Raw genomic sequence first — 21,313 nt, 5'->3', positions numbered from 1 at the left:
CCATTATCCAGAATTCCAAAATCCAAAATACTCCAAAATCCAAAATGTTTTGATCTACATTCCTGTACTCTATTTGCAAGCCTGGTGAGAGACGCGGCCAGCGAGAGATGTGAAGATGTTTGAAATGGCAGCAGGTGTGGATTTATGCCAGGCACTATGCTTGGATTCTTGCTGTTTCACAGATCCTCAGTCTCTCTCCTGCCTCATTGTGTCTCATTATGTATATGCAAATACAGGTATTCCAAATAAATAAATAAATATCCAAAATATGAAACATTTCTGGTTCCAAGCATTTTGGTTAAGGAATACTCAACCTGTATGAGATACTTATCACAGTCAGCTTCAGCTGTTCTAATATGCAGTTCCATTTGATGGAAAGGCAGCAGGCCTTGCAGAGTTCAAAGACCTAAATCCAATTGCTAGGCTTGGGGCTGGCAACTGGATTTTGGCCAGAATCTCTGGAGGAAGGGTCACACCAGTGTTCCTCCTGGTCTTTTCTCAACTCAGATCCAAACTATCAGCTGTAGAAAGGTTGAGAAGGTGTAGAACCAGAGATCTGATGGCCTCCCTAGCTAACTCTACATGCAGCACTGGGCACCCATGAAAGCTGTGTCAGATGTACAAACTGGGGTGGCATACGGTCAGTGATAGGTGGAGGCACAGCACTATCTTATGTCTACATATGTCTTTGGGGGTGTTGTTGTTGTTGTTGTTGTTGTTGTTGTTGTTGTTGCAGAGATTGGTATTCTTTTCCACCCTCTGCAATGACCAAAGCCTCCTCTTGATTCATGGTTTTACTGTAGTAGCCCACCTGAAAAGCCATTCCATGGCTGGTGGAGAGCCTGCGCCATTTGAGGAGTAACTGGCTGTGTACTTGTAGCTAGGTGCCAAATGATTACATCATCTACTGAGAGCTCTGGAAGATCCTTGCAGTTCTCAGCAGATGATATATTAATTCTGCATCTGGCTATGAGGGCATAGCCAGACCCTTCTCCATTCTCACCCGCCACTCTCCACCGGTCACAGAATGGCTGTGGATGAGTTGAGGTTGTTCTTGAAAGGAGAACTATTACACAACACTGTTCTCTTCAGGGCCTTGGCCAGGATGTGCACTTCCCCCCTCCCCACTTCGTTGGTCGAAAATAATTTTTTAAGGAAGCTGGATTACTAGCCATTTCTGTTTCAAGGCAATGATATGATCCACATCGTGTCTCAGGGTGGAAATGCTGGCTCAGTCATGTTGAACTTGCTGCACAATACTGACCTCCTTCCCCCCCACCCTGTTCCCCTTGCCCTCTCTGGCTTTCTCTGTTACTAGGTGCTCCACAGCTTCTGGAGGAAGATCCCGAAAGCTTAGAACTTCCTGGCATGTTCCCCAGAAAATGGACAGAGGTTTTTCAGGGCCCGGGTGAAGAACTGCTCTGCGAGAGCCAGCCCATCTCGGTCGCTCCACTGAGAAAGCCTCCAGGAAACAGCCTGCGACGGTCCACTCGCTGCATGGGGGACTCAAAGAAGGAAGCGGCTTCCACATTAGCAGTGGAAGCTCACACTGGCCCGTACATCTGCTGCGAATGCGGGGAAGGATTCTTGGACAAGCAGCTCTTCACCAGCCACCAAAAGAGTCATGGTGGAGGAGGCAGTTACCCAGCCCTAGACCCTGGAGGGGGCTCAAAGGCCAGGCCTGCTCCTTTGGTCCTCCAGAGAGCTCCGACTACAGCCCGGGCCAGAGCCCCCAAACGTCCCGAGCCCCAGAGGAGTCCCGCTGTCCGGACTGGGACTGGGAAACGCCCAGGGAACCACATGGTGGAGCGTCCATACACTTGTACTCAATGCAAAGAGAGCTTCAAACTGGAGGTGAGTTTGCTCCTTCACCAGAAACTCCATACGGGAAAAGGCGATGGGCCCCTGACCTGCACCTACTGTGGCAAAGACTTCCGTGACCTCTCCAAAGCTGTCCGGCACCAGCGGATCCACACGGGTGAGCGGCCGTACCAGTGCACCGAGTGCGGGAAGAGCTTCATCCGGCGAGATCACCTCCTCAAGCACTGGCGTGTCCACACTGGCGAGACCCCTTACCAGTGTGCCACCTGTGGGAAGAACTTCCGCTACAAGGAGTCTCTGAACTGCCACCAGAAAATCCACACCCGCAACCCCATGACGACGACGCACCACTTTGCCCTGGGGACCCCCACCAGCCTCCTGGGCTTGAAGCAAGAGCAGCCGTAGCAGTCCCTCGCACTCATGCGGGAATTGCCCATCTCTGGCAAAATGCTGAAAAAGTGGACCCAATTTGCTTCCTTGCTCATACCAGGGCATGCTGGGAGATGAAAGAAGAGGCCTCTGTCTCGGCAACTCTTAGAACCTGATTCGCCCCGCACTGCACAAGGGGATTAAGATCAGGCCTAGACATAAGCTACATCCTGGATGGGACCCAGTTTGCACTTGAGTGGGCCTTTGTGGTGTTCCAGGGGTCTACCACTCCTGAGTTTGTTCCATCCGGGAAGAGGACTGAGTTGTGGGCTTTCTGGGGAGAGCAGCATCAAGCGATAATTCACAGCTTCTCTCTTGGGCACGCACTAGACTGGAGTTTCTCAGATTTCATATTTCTGCCTCATTCAGTTGCTCCCTGAGCCTTCTTGAGGTGGATGTTCACACAGAGAGATGCGGACACATACGCAAATATACACACATGCATGCATGCAGAGCAAGGGTCAGGAATTTGGAAAATGGACATGCAAGATGGCACCATCTAAATTAGTTCCCCCTTCTCTCCCTCTCCCTTAATCCTACTTGGGAAGAGCAGAGCTCCCGGCCCTGTTAAGCACCTCTTCTACAGAGCTGAAATCGAATCCATCCTTTTCCAGTTAACTGTTGTTAGTAAAGGTGTGTGTGCGTGTGTGTGGTCCCCCCCTTTCAATTTGGTTTCTTGAGTTTTAAAATGCATTTGGTTACATGCCCAGGTAAACGTGTACAAGTTGAGAGCAGCTTCAACCAGACTCCATAATAGGTTGTTTCTGGTTGTCCTAAGCCAATGCCAAGAGCTTGTTGTAGTGTTGTGTCACTGTATGATGTTCCAGCAGGATTTGCCACCTGTATCATCCCACCCCAGTTCTCATACACTCCAAGGCATCCCAGAACTGTCCTCCTCGCCGCTGCTGCTGTCGTCTTGTTATTGTTGTTGTTGCTATTTTTTTTATTTGCAAGAGGCACCTTTGTAAATATTGGTTGAATTATCTATGAATTTCAGTGTTGTTGAGCTAAGTGTCAGCTGAGGTGACCGTAATGAACTTGCTTTTTTCCCTCCGTGTTGATGTCAGGTGTTTGGTCTGTGCCTGCTGCCTTCAGTTTTGATTTTCATATTCTTTTGGTAACATCTAGTTTTGCAAAACCTGTCAATACAAGTGTGTCTCTTCTGAAGTCCTTGTCGTCTCTGGGGAGGATGTGAGATGCAGCCATGTGTGGCATGGTCAGGTCTCTCCTTGGCCTGAGACTCTTGTTGGCAAGTCTGCTTCCTAGCACTGTGAATGCATTGGCAGGAATGCCAGGGAGAGGGGTGGGATGCCCAAACCGTGGCATAAGGGGGAGGTGTCTAACATTCTTGAGTGGCAGGAGGGGATCATGCCCAGATCTTGTGGAGCACCAACGTTATGAAAGGTAGCATTATGTACCATCATCTAGTAGGCTCACATATTCCCTATGTTTCTGATTGAACCCCAGACATATTTTATCAAGGGAAACAAAGAACATTCTATTATTTGCTGCCTGCAAGTGTTACATACATTTTAACAGGGTGTTAACATTTTTAAAAAATGGGGCATGAGAAGAGCAGTCCCCCCAAATCCATTGAGAAAGGTACTGGCAGTCCCCAGATCTCAAGCAGTTGTATCTTTTACAGCGGCACAAAACCATGTTGTGTTCCATCATGTCTGATGTTCTATCACAGGCACCGACCTACCACAGCTTTTGTGATGGGGAAGCCAACTTGGTTGGGGTTGATCTTGTATCCTTGGTACACAGGCATGGTGAGAGCTGCTTTTCTGACCATTTGACTCTGTACTGTGAGTCCCCTGTCTCTGCCACTGTTTTGGTCCTCTTTTCCCACCATGATCCATAGACCACACTGATGTGGTCAAAGGAAACAGATGGTCCCTGTTTTCTCAAGATAATGATGGGGACAGCATGGCTCAAAGGTTGCATGTGGCACCTCAGTGCCCTCCAATATTTTTCTGGGGGGAAATTGGCTTGAAAGGCCATTGCTACCACCACCACCACCACCACCACTACTACTACAATGGGCCCTTGGTATCTGCTGAAGTTTGGTTCCAGGACCCTCCGTGGATACCAACATCCATGGCTGCTCAAGTCCCATTAAATATAATATGTGTTGTGAAATGGTGTCCTATATGTAAAATAACAAAAGCGGGGTTTGGTTTTTGGAATGTACAGTGAGTCTTTGTTATCTGCCGGGGTTTGGTTCCAGGATCCCCCGTGAATGACAAAATCCGTTGATGCTCAAGTCCCATTAAATATAATGGCATAGCAAAATGGTGTCACTTATATAAAATGGAAAATCAAGGTTTGCTATTTGGAACTGACACTTTTTAAAAATATTTTCAAGCTGTGGATGCTTGAATTTGTAGATAAAAAAAATCTGTGGATAAAGAGGACCGACAGTATATAATTTTAAAATATTTTCAAGCCATGGGTAAAGCATCTGTGAGTAATGGGGGAGGGCAATTGTTGTTGTTGTTGTTGTTATTATTTCTTATCTGCATCTCTCCAATGATTGAGGCAAGGTACAACATAAATTCTAAGGCAATGTATAACTGAACACATAAACCATTTAAACACATAGGTTGAAACACATAGAGAATTACGGTAAGAAAACCATCTCACAGTAAAAATTAGGACTGAAGTGTGGCTTTGGCATGGCTTCTGGACTCTGAGGACACATGCATCATTTAAACAGCATACCTCCAAAGTGACCCGAAGCAGCTTTATTTTGTCCTGTCTGTACGGGGCCATAGAACCATAGAGTTGGAAGAGACCACAGGTCAAGATTGGCTAGACTTTGGGTGGGAGGTTACCAGGAAGGGAATAGCAAGGTGGTTTAGGAAAAGAATCCAGACTGATACACCTGAGGAGTCTTGTCTGCCAGTCAGAGCTGGCAGATGAGCCAGTGAGCTGACTCAGTAAAAGGCCTCTTCCTAAAACTGCCTTTTCTAAAACCAAGAACTCAAAGCCTGTCTTATCTAAAACTAAGAACCTAAAGTATTTCCCGATACTGTTTGCCAGGTGGATTTTCAACTGAGGGAGAGCAGAGAGCTCTGATTTTACAGAGGAGCAAGATGAAGGTCTCTCCCAGTCCTCTATTGTTCTGTGGTTTTTGCTAAGGCTTCCTGAGGTCAGATCTACGCAAGGCCCCCAGGTCCTTCTAGGGCAGCAGTTCTCAAGCTGTGGGCCACAACCCTTTCACAGGGGTCGCCTAAGACCCTGGGTTGGCACCATAATCTATAATAAAGCAGCGGTTCTCAACCTGTGGGTCGCAATCCCTTTGTGGTTCTCAACCTATGGGTCGTGGCATTAGGAAGGTTGAGAACCACTGTTCTAGGGCCTTGTTTTGATGTTTGCAGACTAAGGCAAAGCCACTATCTCTCTTTGTTAAATATTATTTTACCCAGGGAACAGGTGGGGTGTCTTCTTGAGAAGACTCCTGTTCAACGGTCGCTCTTTTTTCTCCAACTACAAGCGAATTGTACTTCTAGAGGGAGAGTGGGCAAGTATTTTTCATGTTGGCTGGGGGATTTTGGGAACTGTAATCCAAAACAGTAACTTTCCCCAAGCTCTGCTGTCTTGACTACTTGCTGTCCAGTTGACTTTGACTTGTGGAGACCCCTGGAATGAGAGACCTCCGTGAGTGCCATCAACAGCTCAGGCCGTGCAAATGGATTGCGCTGTGGTCTTCCTCTTCCTCTCATGATATGACCAAAGTCTGACAGGCTCTGTTTAGCTGACTTGACTTCCAGGGGAAGCTCAGGCCTGATTTCCTCTTAGACCCATTTCTTTGCCTTTTTAGCAGTCCGTGGTATATGCAGAACGCTCCTCCGACACCAAAGCTCAAATACTGGTAAGTTCATCTCTTTTTGCCAGGTTTCTTCATTCTCCAGCTTTCACAATCATACATTGAAAGTCTTGATAGAACTGGGGTGGGCAAATTGTAGTTTACAGGCCACATGTGGCTCTTGTGGCCCCTGAAACCCTCCAGAAGACCACCCCAATATATAAATATTTAATTCAATCTGCTTTTCAAGTGTGGGGGTGTTTTGTTTTCTGCCTAAAAACCACCCCAAAGCTGCCAAAGCCTACCTGAAAATGTGTCAATTTGCCCCAAAGCCTCCCCAAACAAACAACAAAACATTGTCCAAAATGGCAGCCAGAAGTCATGTTACATTATTTTGGGCACACCAAAATGTACCATAAGGCCTGGGGGGCAGATGTGGGAGGGAATGGCCTCTGGCCTTTGCGCAGTTGCCCACCTGGTGCGAGAAACTATAGTTTATCTCTGGAAAATGATGGCTTTTTTGCTAGGTGAGCAAAGTACAATCCATGGGTCACCTGCAGCCCCCCTAAGCTCTCCTTGTGGCACGTGGAAGGACCCCTGTCCCCTTCCCAAATGGGTGTGCATGGGGGGATTCATCACATTTTTTGCCCCCAGGTCACCCATTATTATGGTTGTGTGCCTTCAAGTTGTTTCTGACTTATGGCTTTCCCCCTGTTATGGGGTTTTCTTCCAAGATTTGTGCAGAGGAGTTTTGCCTTTGCCCTGAGGCTGAGAGTCTGTGACTTGCCCAAGGCCAGCCGGGGTTTCATGGCTGAGCCGGGAATTGAGCCCAGGTCTCTAGAGACGTAGTCCAAGGCTCAAACCACTAGGCCATGCTGGCTCAAATTATTCATTGATTTGATTTTGATCCTGCCTTTCTCCCCAAAGGGACCCAAAGCGGCTCACAAATAACATTCTAAAAACATATGACAGTAAAGCAATTAAAATTATAATCTAAAACAGCGGTTCTCCACCTGTGGGTCGCAACCCTTTTGGGGGTCGGACGACTCTTTCACAGGGGTCGCCTAAGACCATCACAAAACCCATATTTCTGATGGTCTTAGGAACCGGGACGAAAATAATTGTATGGATGGGGGTCACCACAATATGAAGAACTGTATTAAAGGGTTGCGGCATTAGGAAGATTGAGAACCACTGATCTAAAAGCAATATAAATTACAAACATTAAAACCAAACGAAAACAGTAAAACTCAAATCATCCATAGCTCCCCCAATGAGAATGCAGTATGAGACGTCACCATATCAAAAATGGGTTTATCGGTGGTATCATGGGTTGGCGTCACCCGGTGTGGGGATGTGGTCAGCAGCAGGCTCCTTCCCAGGAGGGCCGCACCAGGTGTCCAGCCCCGCTCTGGGGTATAAGCCGTTGAGGTTTGAACCCATTGCACTTCCCTATTGATGCCCCTTGGGCTTGTTATCCCAAAGCAAACTGACCAAGCCTAAAAGGAGAAGGGGACATATACCACACATTGCCCCCAAATGGTCCGCACTTGCCCCTTGGGAGGGTTATGGGGCCACTATGGACCACTTAGGGCAAATTAAACCCACCCACCCACCACCATTTTGAGATGGCAGGGAAGAAAATGGAGGTTTGTATGGTTCCACCAGGATCTTGTGCCCTTTGCTGTTCATTTGGTTTCCAAGAACCAGTGTTGGGTAGAGACTACAAAATCCCTCAGCCTACTGCTTAACAGCTGGGGGATGGTGGGGTTTGTAGTGCATCACATATGGAAACAATGTCACGCAAAGGAAGGCCATTAATGAAACCTTGTTAACATTCATTTTATTTGGCTTCTGTCTCAGCCTGCTGGAGGGCTGGGGATGGTGGGATATGTAGTACAACATGTCTGAAAACCATACCAGGCGAAGGAAGGCAGTGGAAAGGTCCTAGTGAAAGCCTTGCTATTATGAACTATTGTTCTGTTTCTACTGTGGAAAAACGAGAAACCTCCCTCAATTTATAGTGCCATTGCAACTTCCAATGGAATCTTGGGATTTGTAGTTTGGTAATGCATAACAGCTCCCTGACTGAGACTCTAAAGTGGAAAAGTACATAGTAACAGTGCTATGAATCCACTTTAGCTGCCATGGCTCCATCCTATGGAATCCTGGGATGTGTAGGGAAGAGCCCAAGGGATGGAATAATAGAACATGCACATGTATAGTGCCATAGGCTCCCAGGATGTATAGTGTGGGGATGCAGTGAGAGCTCCCTGGCTGAGAATCCGAAATGTTTCCCTTAAACTGCAAATCCCATGAGTTCAAGGGATGGAATAATGGCAATTATAGTGGGGAAACGGACATAGTGCCATAGGTTCCTGGGATTTATAGTTTGGGGGTGCAATGAGACCTCCCTCCCTGGCTTGGAATCCCAAACTCTCCCCAGGTCCTAAACTGCAAATTCCATGAGCCCAAGGGATGGAATAATGTCAATTACAGTGGGTAAATGCCCATTGATAGAGCCACGGACTCCTGGAAAATATAGTTTGAAGATGCAGTGAGACCCCTCTGTCTGAGAATCCCAAACTGCAAATCCCAAGAGCCCAAGGGATAGACTCATGCCACTTACAGTGGGGAAATGCCCATCTATGGTGCTATGGCCTCCTGGGATGCATAGGTTTGGGATACAATGATGAGACCTCTCTGTTTGAGAACCCCAAACTCCCCCCAGGTCCTAAACTGCAAATCCCAAGAGTCCAAGGGATGGACTAATGTCACTGACAGTGGGGAAATGCACCCTGTGGTGCTATGGGCTCCTGGGATTTGTAGTTGGGGGGGGTCCTGGAGGCCTGGGAGCCTTGCAGTTGTGTGGCTGTGTAGCACTATTGTGTGCACCAGCTGCAAGCAAGCAGCCCTTCTTCCTGCTTCTTGTGCTGAGAGTGCGCAGCTCCTCCTCCTGCTGCTGCTCCTGCTCCAGGCAGCTCCCTCTTCCTTCCTTTTCCTTTCTCGAATCTCGACCCAGAATTCGATCCAGGGATTTTCCTGCAGCAGCAGCTGCTGCTTCTCCTCCTCCTCCTCCTCTTCCTCTTCCTTTTGCAAGAGCAGCCATGGCCGCAGCCGCCCAATGGGGGACCCCCTCTGACCAGGTAAGGCCAGGCAAAGTGGGGCTTGCATTGCAAAGGGAGGGACCTTTGCAAAACCCCAACACCTTTGCACTCCTCCTGCAAGAGGTCCTGGGTTCAAGAGTGTCCCCTCCTCTCTCTCCTCCTCCTCTTCTTCTTCCAAGCTCCCTTCCCCTTCTCTTGAGCTTGCAAGGCTCACCCCCAGCCACCATTTTATATTTATGGTGTGTGTGTGTGTGTGTGTGTGTGCGCGCGCGCGCATTGTGGTTAGGGCACTCTGCACAAGCTCAGAGGGCTGCAGCACCAGCAGCAAAAGAGCAAGGTTTCTTGCATGAGGTCTTCCTCTTCTCTCCACACTCCTCTATGGTTGGAAAAGATGGATAATTGGTCTTCAGCATTATTATTATTATTATTATTATTATTCATTATCATTAGCCCCAGGATAGGTGTGTCTTAGGGTTGCCATAACCAGAAGCAACTTGAAGGTACACAACAACAGCTATTATTATTATTATTATCTATTTATTACTTTCACATCAAATATGAGTAAATATGAGTAAAAGCTTGTCTGCAGTTGGAATATACAATACATCCACGTTACCAATATATAAAGCCTTTTGAAACAAAGATTTGAAAAAGGGTCTGTGATAATTTGGTGGCAGCGGTGGGACATAAGGCCCAGGGGGCTGTCATCCAAAAAATATAGTGGTTTTATGTGACACACATTTCTCTGGGCCTTATATCCCACCGCTGCCATCAAAGAAATTTGCCAAGAAAAACCCCATGATAGGTTTGGCTTCAGGTCACTATAAGTCGGAAACAGTTGGAAGACACACAACAACAACAAACTTATCCATATTCACTTTCCATGTTATTTCTCTCTCTACCAGATTTTCTGTCCAAGAGGTCATGCTCAGGAACACATTGCGTTTGTGTGTGGCGACCCTAAGGCAAACCTATCAAACCTCCATAGGTATCGAGTGCTGACTGTATATGTATATAGGTATATGTAGATATAAATATATATTTGTGTGTGTGTGTGCTTGTGTACATAATTTTATACACACACACACACACACGTATAATATATATATGTGTACACACACGCACACACAAAATATCATTATATATATATGCCTATGTATACGTTTTCATTGTGTGCCTTCATGTCATTCCCAACTTATGGTGACCCTATCACTGGGTTTTCTTGGCACTTTTCATCAAAGGAGGTTTCCCATTGCCTTCCCCTGAGGCTGAGAGAGTGTGACTTGCCCAAGGTGGGTTTCATGCCTGAGTGGGGAATCGAACCCTGGTCTCCAGAGTCATAGTCTGACACACTGGCTCCCTGTGACTGCAGTCCCACCTGTAATAATCAGAATAAAGATAATGCATGCATATACCTAGGAATCTCTTTCCTCTTCCTTCCCACTTTTGGAAATGATGATGATGATGGTCAATTCATGCCATGCTGTTGATTCTTCCTATTCTTGATCTCTACTCTTCCACTGTGCACAGGGTTTGGACTGGCGCATGGCCCCCTTGCCACCCGCCTACTTCCGTCCCAAGGGCCGGTGCGACTTGGATGAAAAGGATGAAGCAACAGCCCACCGCCAGGCCACAGAGATCTCCCTCTGGACAGTGGTGGCCGCCATCCAGGCGGTGGAGAGGAAGGTGGACCTCCATGCGGGGCGTCTCCTGAGCCTGGAACGGAGGACCGGCTCAGCTGAAAAGAAGCTCTCCGGCACGGACAAGACACTGGTGGACTTCAGCAACAGCCTGACCGCTCTGGGGACCCTCATCCAGGAGTATGGGCAGCTCCAGAAGAGGCTGGAGAACATGGAGAACCTGCTCAAGAACCGGAACTTCTGGATCCTCCGGCTCCCTCCGGGCTCCAAGGGGGAGACCCCCAAGGTGAGTGGATTCAGATATGGAGACAGCTTCTCTATGGACCTCTTGGCCAGCGTGGCGTAGTGGTTTGAGCATTGGACTGTGACTTGGGAGACCATGGTTTGAATTCCAGCTCAGCCATGGAAACCCATTGGGTGACCTTGAACAAGCCATATGCTCTCAGCCTCAGGCCATGCCTCGGAACAAATCTTGCCAAGAAAACCCCATGATAGGATCACCACCTTAGGGTTACCATTAGTTGGAAATGAAGGCACAAATACACACAGTGCTCTGATCATTGGACATCTGACTCTGGAGATCATGGTTCAATTCCTACTTGGTCATGGGTGACTTTGGGTAAGCTGCACTCTCTCAGCCTCAGAAAACTCCGTAGTAGGTTTGCCTTAGGGTCGCCATAGGCCCAAGGTGTTGAACCCAATGGCCTCCAAAGTAGGTTTGGGACTTTAGAATATAACCTTTAAATCTCTAGATCTTTGGAACTGTTGTTACATGCCTTAGACTTGACGCTTGACTTATAGCACTTCTTGTATGGTTAGAAAAAGTCTCTCCTGGGCCTGAAATGGCTCTTTCTGAGGGGGCCAAAAATGCTCCCCATCCTGATACTACTATTACTATCATTGTTATTATTACAGTCAACCCTCCTCATTTGCAGCTTTGACTTTTGCAAATTTGATTATTCATGGATTTGATTTAGTTCTCTGCTGGAATTTGACCATAGAGTCACATGGGAGGACCTAGAGATTCCTAGAGAAAACACTTCTCTGGGCATTTGTACTGTATTTTCTGGCGTATAAGACTACTTTTTAACCCAGGAAAATCTTCTCAAAAGTCGGGGGTCGTCTTATAAGGCTGGGTGTCATCTTATAGGGCAGGTGCTGAAACTTCTGAGCCAGACTGGAGAATCTGCGGTCGCCGCATATGGTGGGGGGAGCTCAAAAATGGCTGCGGCCACATCCCCACCGTATGCGACGATCATATGAAAGCAGTTACCGCTCTGATAGTCTTGGAGACAGGAAGGTCTGGGCAGGCAGGGAGAGCTGACCAATCCAAGCAGGCTTTGTATACAACAAGGTTTCCTGCTAAGTACCTACATATCATTTGAATTAAAATTACCATATTGAAATCAAATCTGATGTTTTTTTAATTTTTATTTGGTGTGCATTGGAAGAGGGGTAGTCTTATACGGTGAATATATCCCAAACTCTATATTTTAACTGGAAAAGTTGGGGATCGTCTTATATGTCCAGTCGTCTTATATGCCGGAAGATACGGTAGATCCCCCAACACAATTCTGTGGTCCAAATCTGCCAGAAGTGGACCATAGAATAGTGCTGGGGGACCTACAGATTCCTAGAGAATCCCAGGTTAAACAGATTTTTTTAATTTGCGTTTTTTCTTCTTCCGTGGGAATCCTGTGCCCTTAACCCCAGTGAATGTGGAGGTTTATTATATTTATTTGCATCCTGCTTTCCCCCCAAAATTGGGGCTGAAAGCAGTTTATGATCTAAAAGCACAGTACACTTGAAAAATTACATAATTGACAATTAAAATGGAATGAAACAATTTCAGTATTAAAACAGATAATTGGTTTAAAAGTCCAGTACAATTAAAAAAAGATAAAAACACTTATGGTATGGAACTATGATGTTGAATAATAAGAATAAATTGTATTTCTTTCCTGCCTCTCCTCAAAGCTCGAGGCAGAGTAGGGTACAACATGTTAAAATAGAAAGCACAATTAAAAATACTTAAACTCACAGTTAAAATGCAATAGTATAAAATCATCAAAATACACTCATAAGAGTACATATTCAGATTTTACAATATCATGATTTACAATTGTCTGCTGGAAGAGATCTGTATTTAATGCCGTTTGAAATGCAGTTGGCATTTTCAGCTATTGTATTGCTGAGTTTGAACTACTGACGCCTGAATTTCTGAACTTGGTTAGTTGCCGGACTCGATGCAAACACTAAGTAGGATCTCGACTTTCGCCTTCCAAAGCTGGAAAGACTTAAAATTTTTGGATTCCCAGAACCCTCCACTGTCTGACAGCTTCCAAAAATTAGCATTTCCCAGCTTATTTTTGGTTTGTTACAAAATGCAACTTGGCACCATGATCTGAGTCAGTTTGCAATTTCAGGTGCCGGTGACTTTCGACGAGGTTTCCGTCTGCTTCTCCGAGCGAGAATGGGAGAACCTGGCCGAGTGGCAGCGGGAGCTCTACAAGAACATCATGAGAGGGAACTACGAATCCCTGGTCTCCATGGGTAAAGAGAAAATCAAGCAGCTTCAAAAGCTGGGCAGTTTTGGGTGGTGATGGTGGACGGTGAGCCCTAAGGATATGTGAAAATGGCAGCCATTTAATTAACAGTTTGGATTAATAAAAACAATCAACAAAATGCTGGGAAAAGAATTGGAAGCCCATGGTAAAATATTTGAATAGCGTTGGGACGTAAAGGAAACTCTGTTGTAGATTACGATAAGACGAATGAAACAGGAAAATACAAGGTCAAGAAGGAATATTTAGTAGTGAAGGGTGAATAGAAAAGAAGGATGAAAGACTATGATTTGACTTGCTGTGTATATATAGGCATGAGAGTAAATACAGTGCACCCGCGTCATACATGGACACACCATACGTGGCTTTCAGCATATGCTGAAAGCCGCCAGGGAGCCCGCAGGAGTTCGCGTGGTTCAAGGGGCGGCGCATCCCATTAAGAGTAATGGGGCGCACGCCCGTGACACAAGCGCTACGCTGTGCACCGCACCATGCACGAGACCCATTATTTTCAATGGGGTTCGAGCATACACTTTTTTTACGCGGGGGGGTGTTCTGGAATGGATACCCCACGTAAAAAAGGGCACACTGTATACACCAGTTTTTGGCTGGTATGCATATATACCTATAATTCATATAAGCAATAAAATGGTGGCCGTTGGACTGAAATTAAGCAGAACTGCCTCTGGATGTATCAGCAGTGCAAAAATAAAGCAGTTTTGAACCATTTTAACTGCCATGGCTCAGTGCTATGGAGTCCTGGGAATTTGTGGTTTGTTGTCACACTTGAGCTCTCTGACAGAACGCTAAATGTCTCACAGAATGACAAATCCCAGAATTTCATAGCATTGAGCCACGGCAGTTTCAGTGGTGTCAGACTGCATTATCTCTGCAGTGCGAATATAGCCCTTGTGCCACCTGCTTATAATGGTTCAACCCCAGTTTGCCTGTCAAGGTAATAGACTCAGAATTCTCTCTGCTGGGGAACTCAAGTCCAGTAGTTCTCAAACTTTGGTCCTCTAGATATTTGGTACTTTCTATCCCGGAAACCTTCACACTTAGTCAAGTAGGCCAGAATGTTTAGACATCCCAGTATCCGGGGGACCAAAGGTTGTCTTCAGAGAGTCAGTTTTAGCGTTGGACTAGGTTTGAGCATTGTACTAGGACTCTGGAGGGTTCGAATCTCTGCTCAGCCATGAAACACACTTGGTGACCCTGGACAAGTCGCACTCTCTCAGCCTCAGAGGAAGGCAACGGCAAACCTCCTCTGAACAAACCTTGCCAAGAAAACTCCATGATAGGTCCTTAGGGTCACCATAAGTTGAAAACAACTTGGAGCTACATGGCAGTAATAAAGGTTGACTTCACACTGTACAGAGTGCTGGGATTTGTAGTTTAGGCAAGGAATTCTTGGCTGGAGAGCTATGCTTCACCCCACCCCAAACTACAGAACTATGTGATCCTAGCAAATAGCACAAAATCTCCATGTTTTGGTACATCCCCTTTTTTGCTGCATTTTAGGCAAATCTGCCATGACTTTTTTGACTGCAAATTTGGAGGGGGGTGTCTTAAGTTCTTGGGGGTGACTCCCAAAATGTTTGGAGGTCACCTATAGCCTGTGGGGTGCACTTTACTTGCCCCCTTCCCTAAAACCTTTCTAATAATAATAATAAAATAAATAAAATTTTTATTTATATCCTGCCCTTCTAGAAATCAGGGCGGCTTACAACATAGATTAAAATACAATCATGTACACATCAAAAGATTAAAAATACAATACAGTGATTATACAGAAAAATAACCAATAAAAGCCCCATAGCCCAACCTCTTGGCCACGGAAGAGGAGGGAGGCCCACAGGATTTTATTCGGGGATTTTATTCTCTGCTACCCAGCCATGCTGCCCTGTTTGTAGGAAGAAGTTAGCAAATATAAAAACAAGGAGAATTAGTTCGTAAAAGCATGAATGTTACCATCAAAGTTGAGTCAGAAAGCAGCCGTAGTTTTCACTTGGTTTCAATCTATGCTTTGAAGGATCTGCCAAAAGGGCTGGACCTACCATGGGGAGAATCTTAGACAAACCCATTAAAGTTTGGATTAAAACACGGAGCAGATTTGTCACCCCACGGACATGGGCGCCAATAGCCACCATATTTAGTGCCTCTCTCAAACCTTTGCAATTCCTGCTTTGACTTCCAAAGTGCCATCAGCTGCTCCTCGGTTGCTTTTGGTGTATTTTCTTCATCCTTGTGAACAATAGGGACTATTGTCTCAGTGTTCTCTGTGCAAAGTATCATGGATTTAGGTAGTTCCTTAATATATCTGTGCCTTGCTCCCCAACCAGATGACGCCATTGCCAAGCCTGAGGTGTTGTCCCGTATCGAACGTGGGGAGAAAATGTGTATTGAGGACCAGGGCCGTTCAGAGGAAGAAGAGGCCACTGGGGAAATCAGCACAGGTGAGTTCTGGGGATGATGGGCCATCCATTCTCCATTTGCTGGAGGGACAGGCCTAGGAAGCAAAACTTTCCTCAGATCTCAAGAAGAACAGACAGATGAGGTCATAGTGAGGATAGAGCAAGCTTGTTTTCTGCTGCTCCAGAGACTAGGACCCAATGGAGCAATGGATGCAAGCTCCAGGAAAAGAGATTCCAGCTCAACATTAGGAGGAGCTTCCTGACAGTAAGGGCTGTTTGACAGTGGAACACACTCCTTCCTTGGATATTTTGGTGGAGTCTCCTTCCTTGGAGGTCTTTAAGCAGAGGCAGGATGGCCATCTGTCAGGTATGCTTTGATAAGATTTCCTGCATGGCAGAAGCAGGGTTGGAATGGATGGCCCTTAGGGTCTCTTCCAGCTCTATGGTTCTAGATGCCCTTTTGCTCACTTAAATTGAAACTATCTCAAGAGATGGTAGGTCTCCAATAAATATGGGCTGGAGAAGGTGTTGGAAAATCGTTGCATTCTCTCTCCCCCTCCTCAGATAGATAGGATTTTCCTACATGCATCTCTACTGTCTTCTGTCTCTATTTGCATGCCATTTGGTCCTGCTAAATTCCAGGGGCAATAAATACCTTTGTAAGTTGGTAAACAGATCATGTGATCTAAGTAACTTCCTTAGGAAGTTCTCTCACACAATAGACCTCTCCTGCTTTCCCTTCGGTCTCTCCATCCCCATGCATTGCTCTCTCAACTTTCCTCCCAAAGATGGTGAGATACAAACTCCTTCTTTTACCTAAACTATTCACTAGATAGGTTAGGATGTAGCTTCCATGTATGTGTAGATTTAAGCCATTAGTAAAGTTTTGTTTTTTAAACTACAAGCTATTTGTGTCAGCCTCAGTTCTTACAGAAGCATCTTAAGGCAAAAGACCGTTTCTGCTGCTCTGCTAATTTACAAGCAAGACCCGCACAGCCTTGGCTTTGATAGTTTTGATAGTTTTGTTTCCTTACCAAGGGCTGAAGCCTTAGGAAACTTGAATTCCCCTACAGAAGGCTGTACCAAACCTGCATACTTTTACATGCATTTTTGTGGCATAGGAGTGGCAATCACAGAGCCCTCCAGATATTGATAGACTGCAGCTCCCATCATCCACAGGCAGCTAGGCCAATGGAGAGGAGTGCTGGGAGTTGCAGTCCAACCATGTCCGGAGGGCCTCATGATTCTCAACCGCAGCTGTAGTATACAGTCGACCCTCTGCATCCATGGAATTTTTATCCATGGATTCAACCATCCATGGCTTAAAAATATTTTTAAAATATATAAATTCCAAAACACAAACCTTGATTTTTCCATTTTAGATTAGGGACACCATTTTACTATGCCATGTTATTTAATGTTAGTTAGTTTTTGGTGCATAATGATTTCATCCAGACCTTTATATGTACATGATTTAAAACGTTTTAAAAAAGTTTTGCATGTTTTAGGATGCTTCAGTTATTTTACTGTTCTAAAATTGAAAGTGTATTGCACACTGATTTATTGCTCCTGATTTTATTGAACACTGTCTGAAGATCTTATGATACAGGGTGAGATATCAATATTTTAATAAACAAAGGAATAAATCTGAATGTATTTCCACTCTCTTATTAACACACAGAATTCCCAGCAACCGTCAATGACAACATGGTCACATTTATCCAACGCGAAGTTGTTCCATCTATGATGGACAAGTGGGATGCAGCAGAACAGGGAGCTCCCACAGACAACAGCCCTGGTAGGTTGACAACATCTGGGGCAGGCAAAGGCAAAGACAGGCCCATCTTGACCCTTCTTCCTCTGCAGATTCTCATTTTAACTGGTCAACCTTTCCCTGGAGGCTTAGGGAGGGCAGCTGGCTAGGCAGAAGGAAATTGCAGTGTCGCTCTATTCTGCTTTGGTCAGACCTCACCTGGAAAACTGTCCAGTTCTGGGCACTACAGTTTGAAAAAGCATGTTATTCGTATTCTTATAGTGTTTTAACGTAATGAGTTGTTTTTATGATGTTTATACTGTATGTTTTGTATTCTGTTTTGTATTCCCTTTTGCTTTGCTGTAACCCGCTTTGATCTACCCTGGAAAAGCGGGCTATAAATAAATATTATTATTATTATTATTATTATTATTATTATTATTATTATTATGTTGAGAAGCTGGAGCCTGTCCAGAGAAAGGGGACAAAATAGTGAAGGATCTGGAAACCATGCCTTATGAGGGGAGACTTAGGGAGCTGGGGATGTTTAGACTGGAGAAGAGGAGGTTAAGAGTGGATATGATAATAATAAAATACAGTGGTACCTCGGGATACGAATTACCCAGGTTACGAAATTTTCAGGATACGAAAAAAATTAATTTAAAAAAACTGTTTCGGGTTAAGAAAGTTTTTTCGGGTTACGAAAAAACTTTTGGTGCTTTTCGGCGCGATTTTACACCAAATCGCGGCTTTTCCCCATTAGCGCCTATGGGGATTCGGCTTGCGAAAGCCTTTCGGGTTACGAAATTGACAGCGGAACAAATTAATTTCGTAACCCGAGGCACCACTGTAATAATAAAAATTTTATTTTTATACCGCCCTTCTATAAACCAAGGTGGTGTACAACATACATAAAATGCATGGCATATCATATACTTCTACAAAGCACATATACCATATAACTAAAAACACAGTCCATTGAACCATTCCAGCCAGCTGCCACTGCTGACGTGGGGGGGGAGGGTTAATCGGGGCTTGTATCAGGGAACGCTTGCTTAAATAAAAAGGTCTTCAGCCCCTTTCTAAACTGGGCCAGGGAGGTGGCCGAGCGGAGCTCAATGGGCAGAGAATTCCAGAGGGTAGAGGCCGAGATGGAAAAAGTCCTCTTAGAGGTAGAGGTTAGTCTGGCCCCTGGAACCCTCAATAGCTGCTGCCCTGATGTTCTGAGAGTGCGGGGCGGATTGTATGGGGAGAGGCGGTCCTCCAGATATCCTGGGCCCAAGCCATTTAGGGCTTTATAGGTAATGACCAACACCTTGTATTGCGCCCGGAAGCGAATAGGCAGCCAGTGCAGATCTTTAAGCACTGGTGTTATATGGCTGGCTCTGGATATGCCAGTAACCAGTCTGGCTGCCATATTCTGTACTATTTGTAGCTTCCGGGTATGATACAAGGGTTGCCCCATGTAGAGCGCATTGCAGAAATGCAAGCGAGAGGTTACCAGAGCATGTACTACCATTTCAAGGTCCCTCTGGCCCAGGTAGGGACGCAGCTGGCGTATCAGCCGAAGCTGATAACAGGTGCTCCTGACCGTCGCATCCACCTGAGATGTAAGGTGAAGCGACGAGTCAAGGAGCACCCCCAGACTGCGTACCGAGTCCTTCACAGGAAGCGTGATCCCGTTCAGGACAGGTGGAACCACCGCCATCCCCGGGCCAGGAGAACCCTAAGTATTTGAAGTGATGTCACATTGAGGATAGAGCAAGCTTTTTTTTTTTGCTGCTTCAGAGAATAGGACCTGAAGCAATGAATGCAAACTAGAAGAAAAGAGATTCCACCTCAACATTAGGAGGAACTTCCTGACAGTAAGGATGGATGGCCATCTGCCAGGGGTGCTTGGATTGTGTCTTCCTGCATGGCAAAATGGGGTTGGCCTGGACGGTCCTTGGGGTTTCTTCTAAGACTATGATTCTATGATTCTAAAAAGCGAACCTTGATTTTGCCATTTTATATGAGGGGCATCATTTTACTGTGCTATTGTACTTCATGGGGCTTGAACATCCATAAGTTTTGGTATCCACACAGGGCTGTGGATCCAAACTCTAGTGGATATCAAGGGCCCACTGTATTAATTTCTGTGTGTGCCCTTTCACCTCTGAGATGCTTCTCCTTTTTGCACAGATGCTGCCCACTTTGCCCGCTCTCCTCCAAGGGCCGAGACAAGGACCGGAGACATGGTGGTCTATAGCACCCTCCCGGAAGCACCGGATCGGACCATCTTTCACGTCCCGGAGGAAGGCTTGGCGTGTGTGGACGGGCAGCCAATTGGCATTGGAAGCCTGGATGAGGCGTCCGAATGCCGGCGAGACTTTGGCGACTTCACCACCATCATTGTCCAGGAAGGGGCCCTCCCTGGTGAGGCCCCGTACGTTTGCCCCGAATGCGGGAAAAGCTTCCTGTACGAGGAACAGCGGGCGCTGCATCAGCAGACCCATCCACAAAACTCTCCAGAAGCTCCCGGAAGCCCCGCTATGAACCTGCAGCCTGATGGGAAGCTTTACGCCTGTCCTGAGTGCAAACGGTGCTTCCCTCACCAGGCCAGCCTCAGCAAGCATCGCCTGTGGCACTCGGGTGAGCGACCCCACACTTGCGCCGAGTGCAAGAAGAGCTTCCGGCTGAAGATCAACCTTCACCTCCACCAGCGGACTCACGCAGCCGGCGCCAAGGTCGGGTCCTACATCTGTGGGGAGTGCGGCCGGGGGTTCAACCACCACTCCAATTTCCTCCGTCACCAGATGATCCACACGGGGGAGAGGCCATACGCCTGCGGTGAATGTGGGAAGACCTTCATCCGTAAGGAGCACCTGGCCACCCACGGGCGCCTCCACACTGGCGAACGGCCGTACCAGTGCCCTCTCTGCCAGAAAAGCTTCACCCGGAAGCAGCATCTGGTGGGGCACCAGCGTCTCCATGAGGCCGAGACAGTATGGCTCGAACACGGCCTGCCCCAGAGACCTCCTCAGGGCCCACGGGGCAGGATGAAGGCACAGACTGAAGACGGGGTGTCCCATCTGAGACCAGAGATGTTCCCCACATAAACATTTGGCTAGACTGGAGAGCCCTTGCTAGGACAGAGATTTGGGGGCTGGAGAAGTTGGGTGACGGCAGTGGCCCTCTTGGGCTGCCCCGTTGGGTCATTTCTGACAACGCCATAAGGAGAGATTGCTCGTTTTTTCAGTCTACAGATCCCAGAATCTCCCAGGCCACTGGCTGTTTCTGATTATGGTAGTCCAAAGAAAGGAACTACCCCAGAGGATGACCAGGTGTCCTAACCACCAAGTAGGACAAGGCACTGCAAAATGGAAAAGAAAATGGAGGATGTTATCAAATAAAAGCTAAAAATACTCCTATCAATATAAAGGTTTGCTTCTTAGTCATGCTTGAAAAGGAGAACATTTTAGGATTCCTCCTGGACAGAAGTTTGAAATGGAGGACATGTCCCAGAAAAGGAGGGCATCTGGTCACCCTTCTTCTCCAAGATCCTGCCAACCTGATGTTATTGACTGGGGGATTCTGGGAGTTGCAGTCCAAAGTCATGGGGCAAATTAGCGGACTTTGTGGGTTAGTGGTTTCTTTTGCCTTCTCACAGAAATTCAGATTTCTGGCCACTTTCGTGACTTTGCTGTATGATGTTTGCTAAAGCCAAGAAAATAATGGTCTTCTGTGTAGGTTTTTTTGGGTGTTATCTCTGAGTGGTAAAGTGCTGGATCTGCT

At 46.5% G+C, this 21,313-nt stretch overlaps 2 protein-coding genes across 4 annotated transcripts in view; both read left to right on the top strand.

Annotated features, from left to right (window-relative positions):
* LOC149310159 (zinc finger protein 783-like) overlaps positions 1 to 3,303 on the top strand; it is a 15,000-nt gene extending 11,697 nt beyond the window's left edge. Inside the window, exon 6 of the mRNA XM_089533822.1 lies at positions 1,319 to 3,303. Within this exon, the coding sequence (XP_089389948.1) occupies positions 1,319 to 2,226 (908 nt within the window). The 3' untranslated portion in view covers positions 2,227 to 3,303. The remainder of the gene's footprint in view (positions 1 to 1,318) is intronic.
* Positions 1 to 21,313, top strand: part of LOC149310158 (zinc finger protein 212-like) — a 22,595-nt gene extending 1,282 nt beyond the window's left edge. Inside the window, exons 1-6 of one of the 3 annotated variants that reach the window (XM_089533820.1) lie at positions 5,960 to 6,127; positions 10,699 to 11,094; positions 13,235 to 13,361; positions 15,715 to 15,828; positions 17,468 to 17,584; positions 19,721 to 21,313. In XM_089533820.1, the coding sequence (XP_089389946.1) occupies positions 10,714 to 11,094; positions 13,235 to 13,361; positions 15,715 to 15,828; positions 17,468 to 17,584; positions 19,721 to 20,637 (1,656 nt within the window). In that variant the 5' untranslated portion in view covers positions 5,960 to 6,127; positions 10,699 to 10,713 and the 3' untranslated portion in view covers positions 20,638 to 21,313. Of the gene's footprint in view, positions 1 to 5,959; positions 6,128 to 9,046; positions 9,208 to 10,698; positions 11,095 to 13,234; positions 13,362 to 15,714; positions 15,829 to 17,467; positions 17,585 to 19,720 lie in introns of those variants that run through there. The other 2 variants (XM_089533819.1, XM_089533821.1) reach the window with 2 other exon arrangements.

This window comes from Sceloporus occidentalis, unplaced genomic scaffold, assembly GCF_023333645.1.
Source record: "Sceloporus occidentalis isolate IW3139 unplaced genomic scaffold, rSceOcc1.0.p SCAF_7, whole genome shotgun sequence".
In the NCBI taxonomy this organism is placed as follows: Eukaryota; Metazoa; Chordata; class Lepidosauria; order Squamata; family Phrynosomatidae; genus Sceloporus; species Sceloporus occidentalis.
The sequence above is the reverse complement of the archived record's forward strand: the minus strand, read 5'-3'. Positions and strand labels throughout refer to the sequence as shown.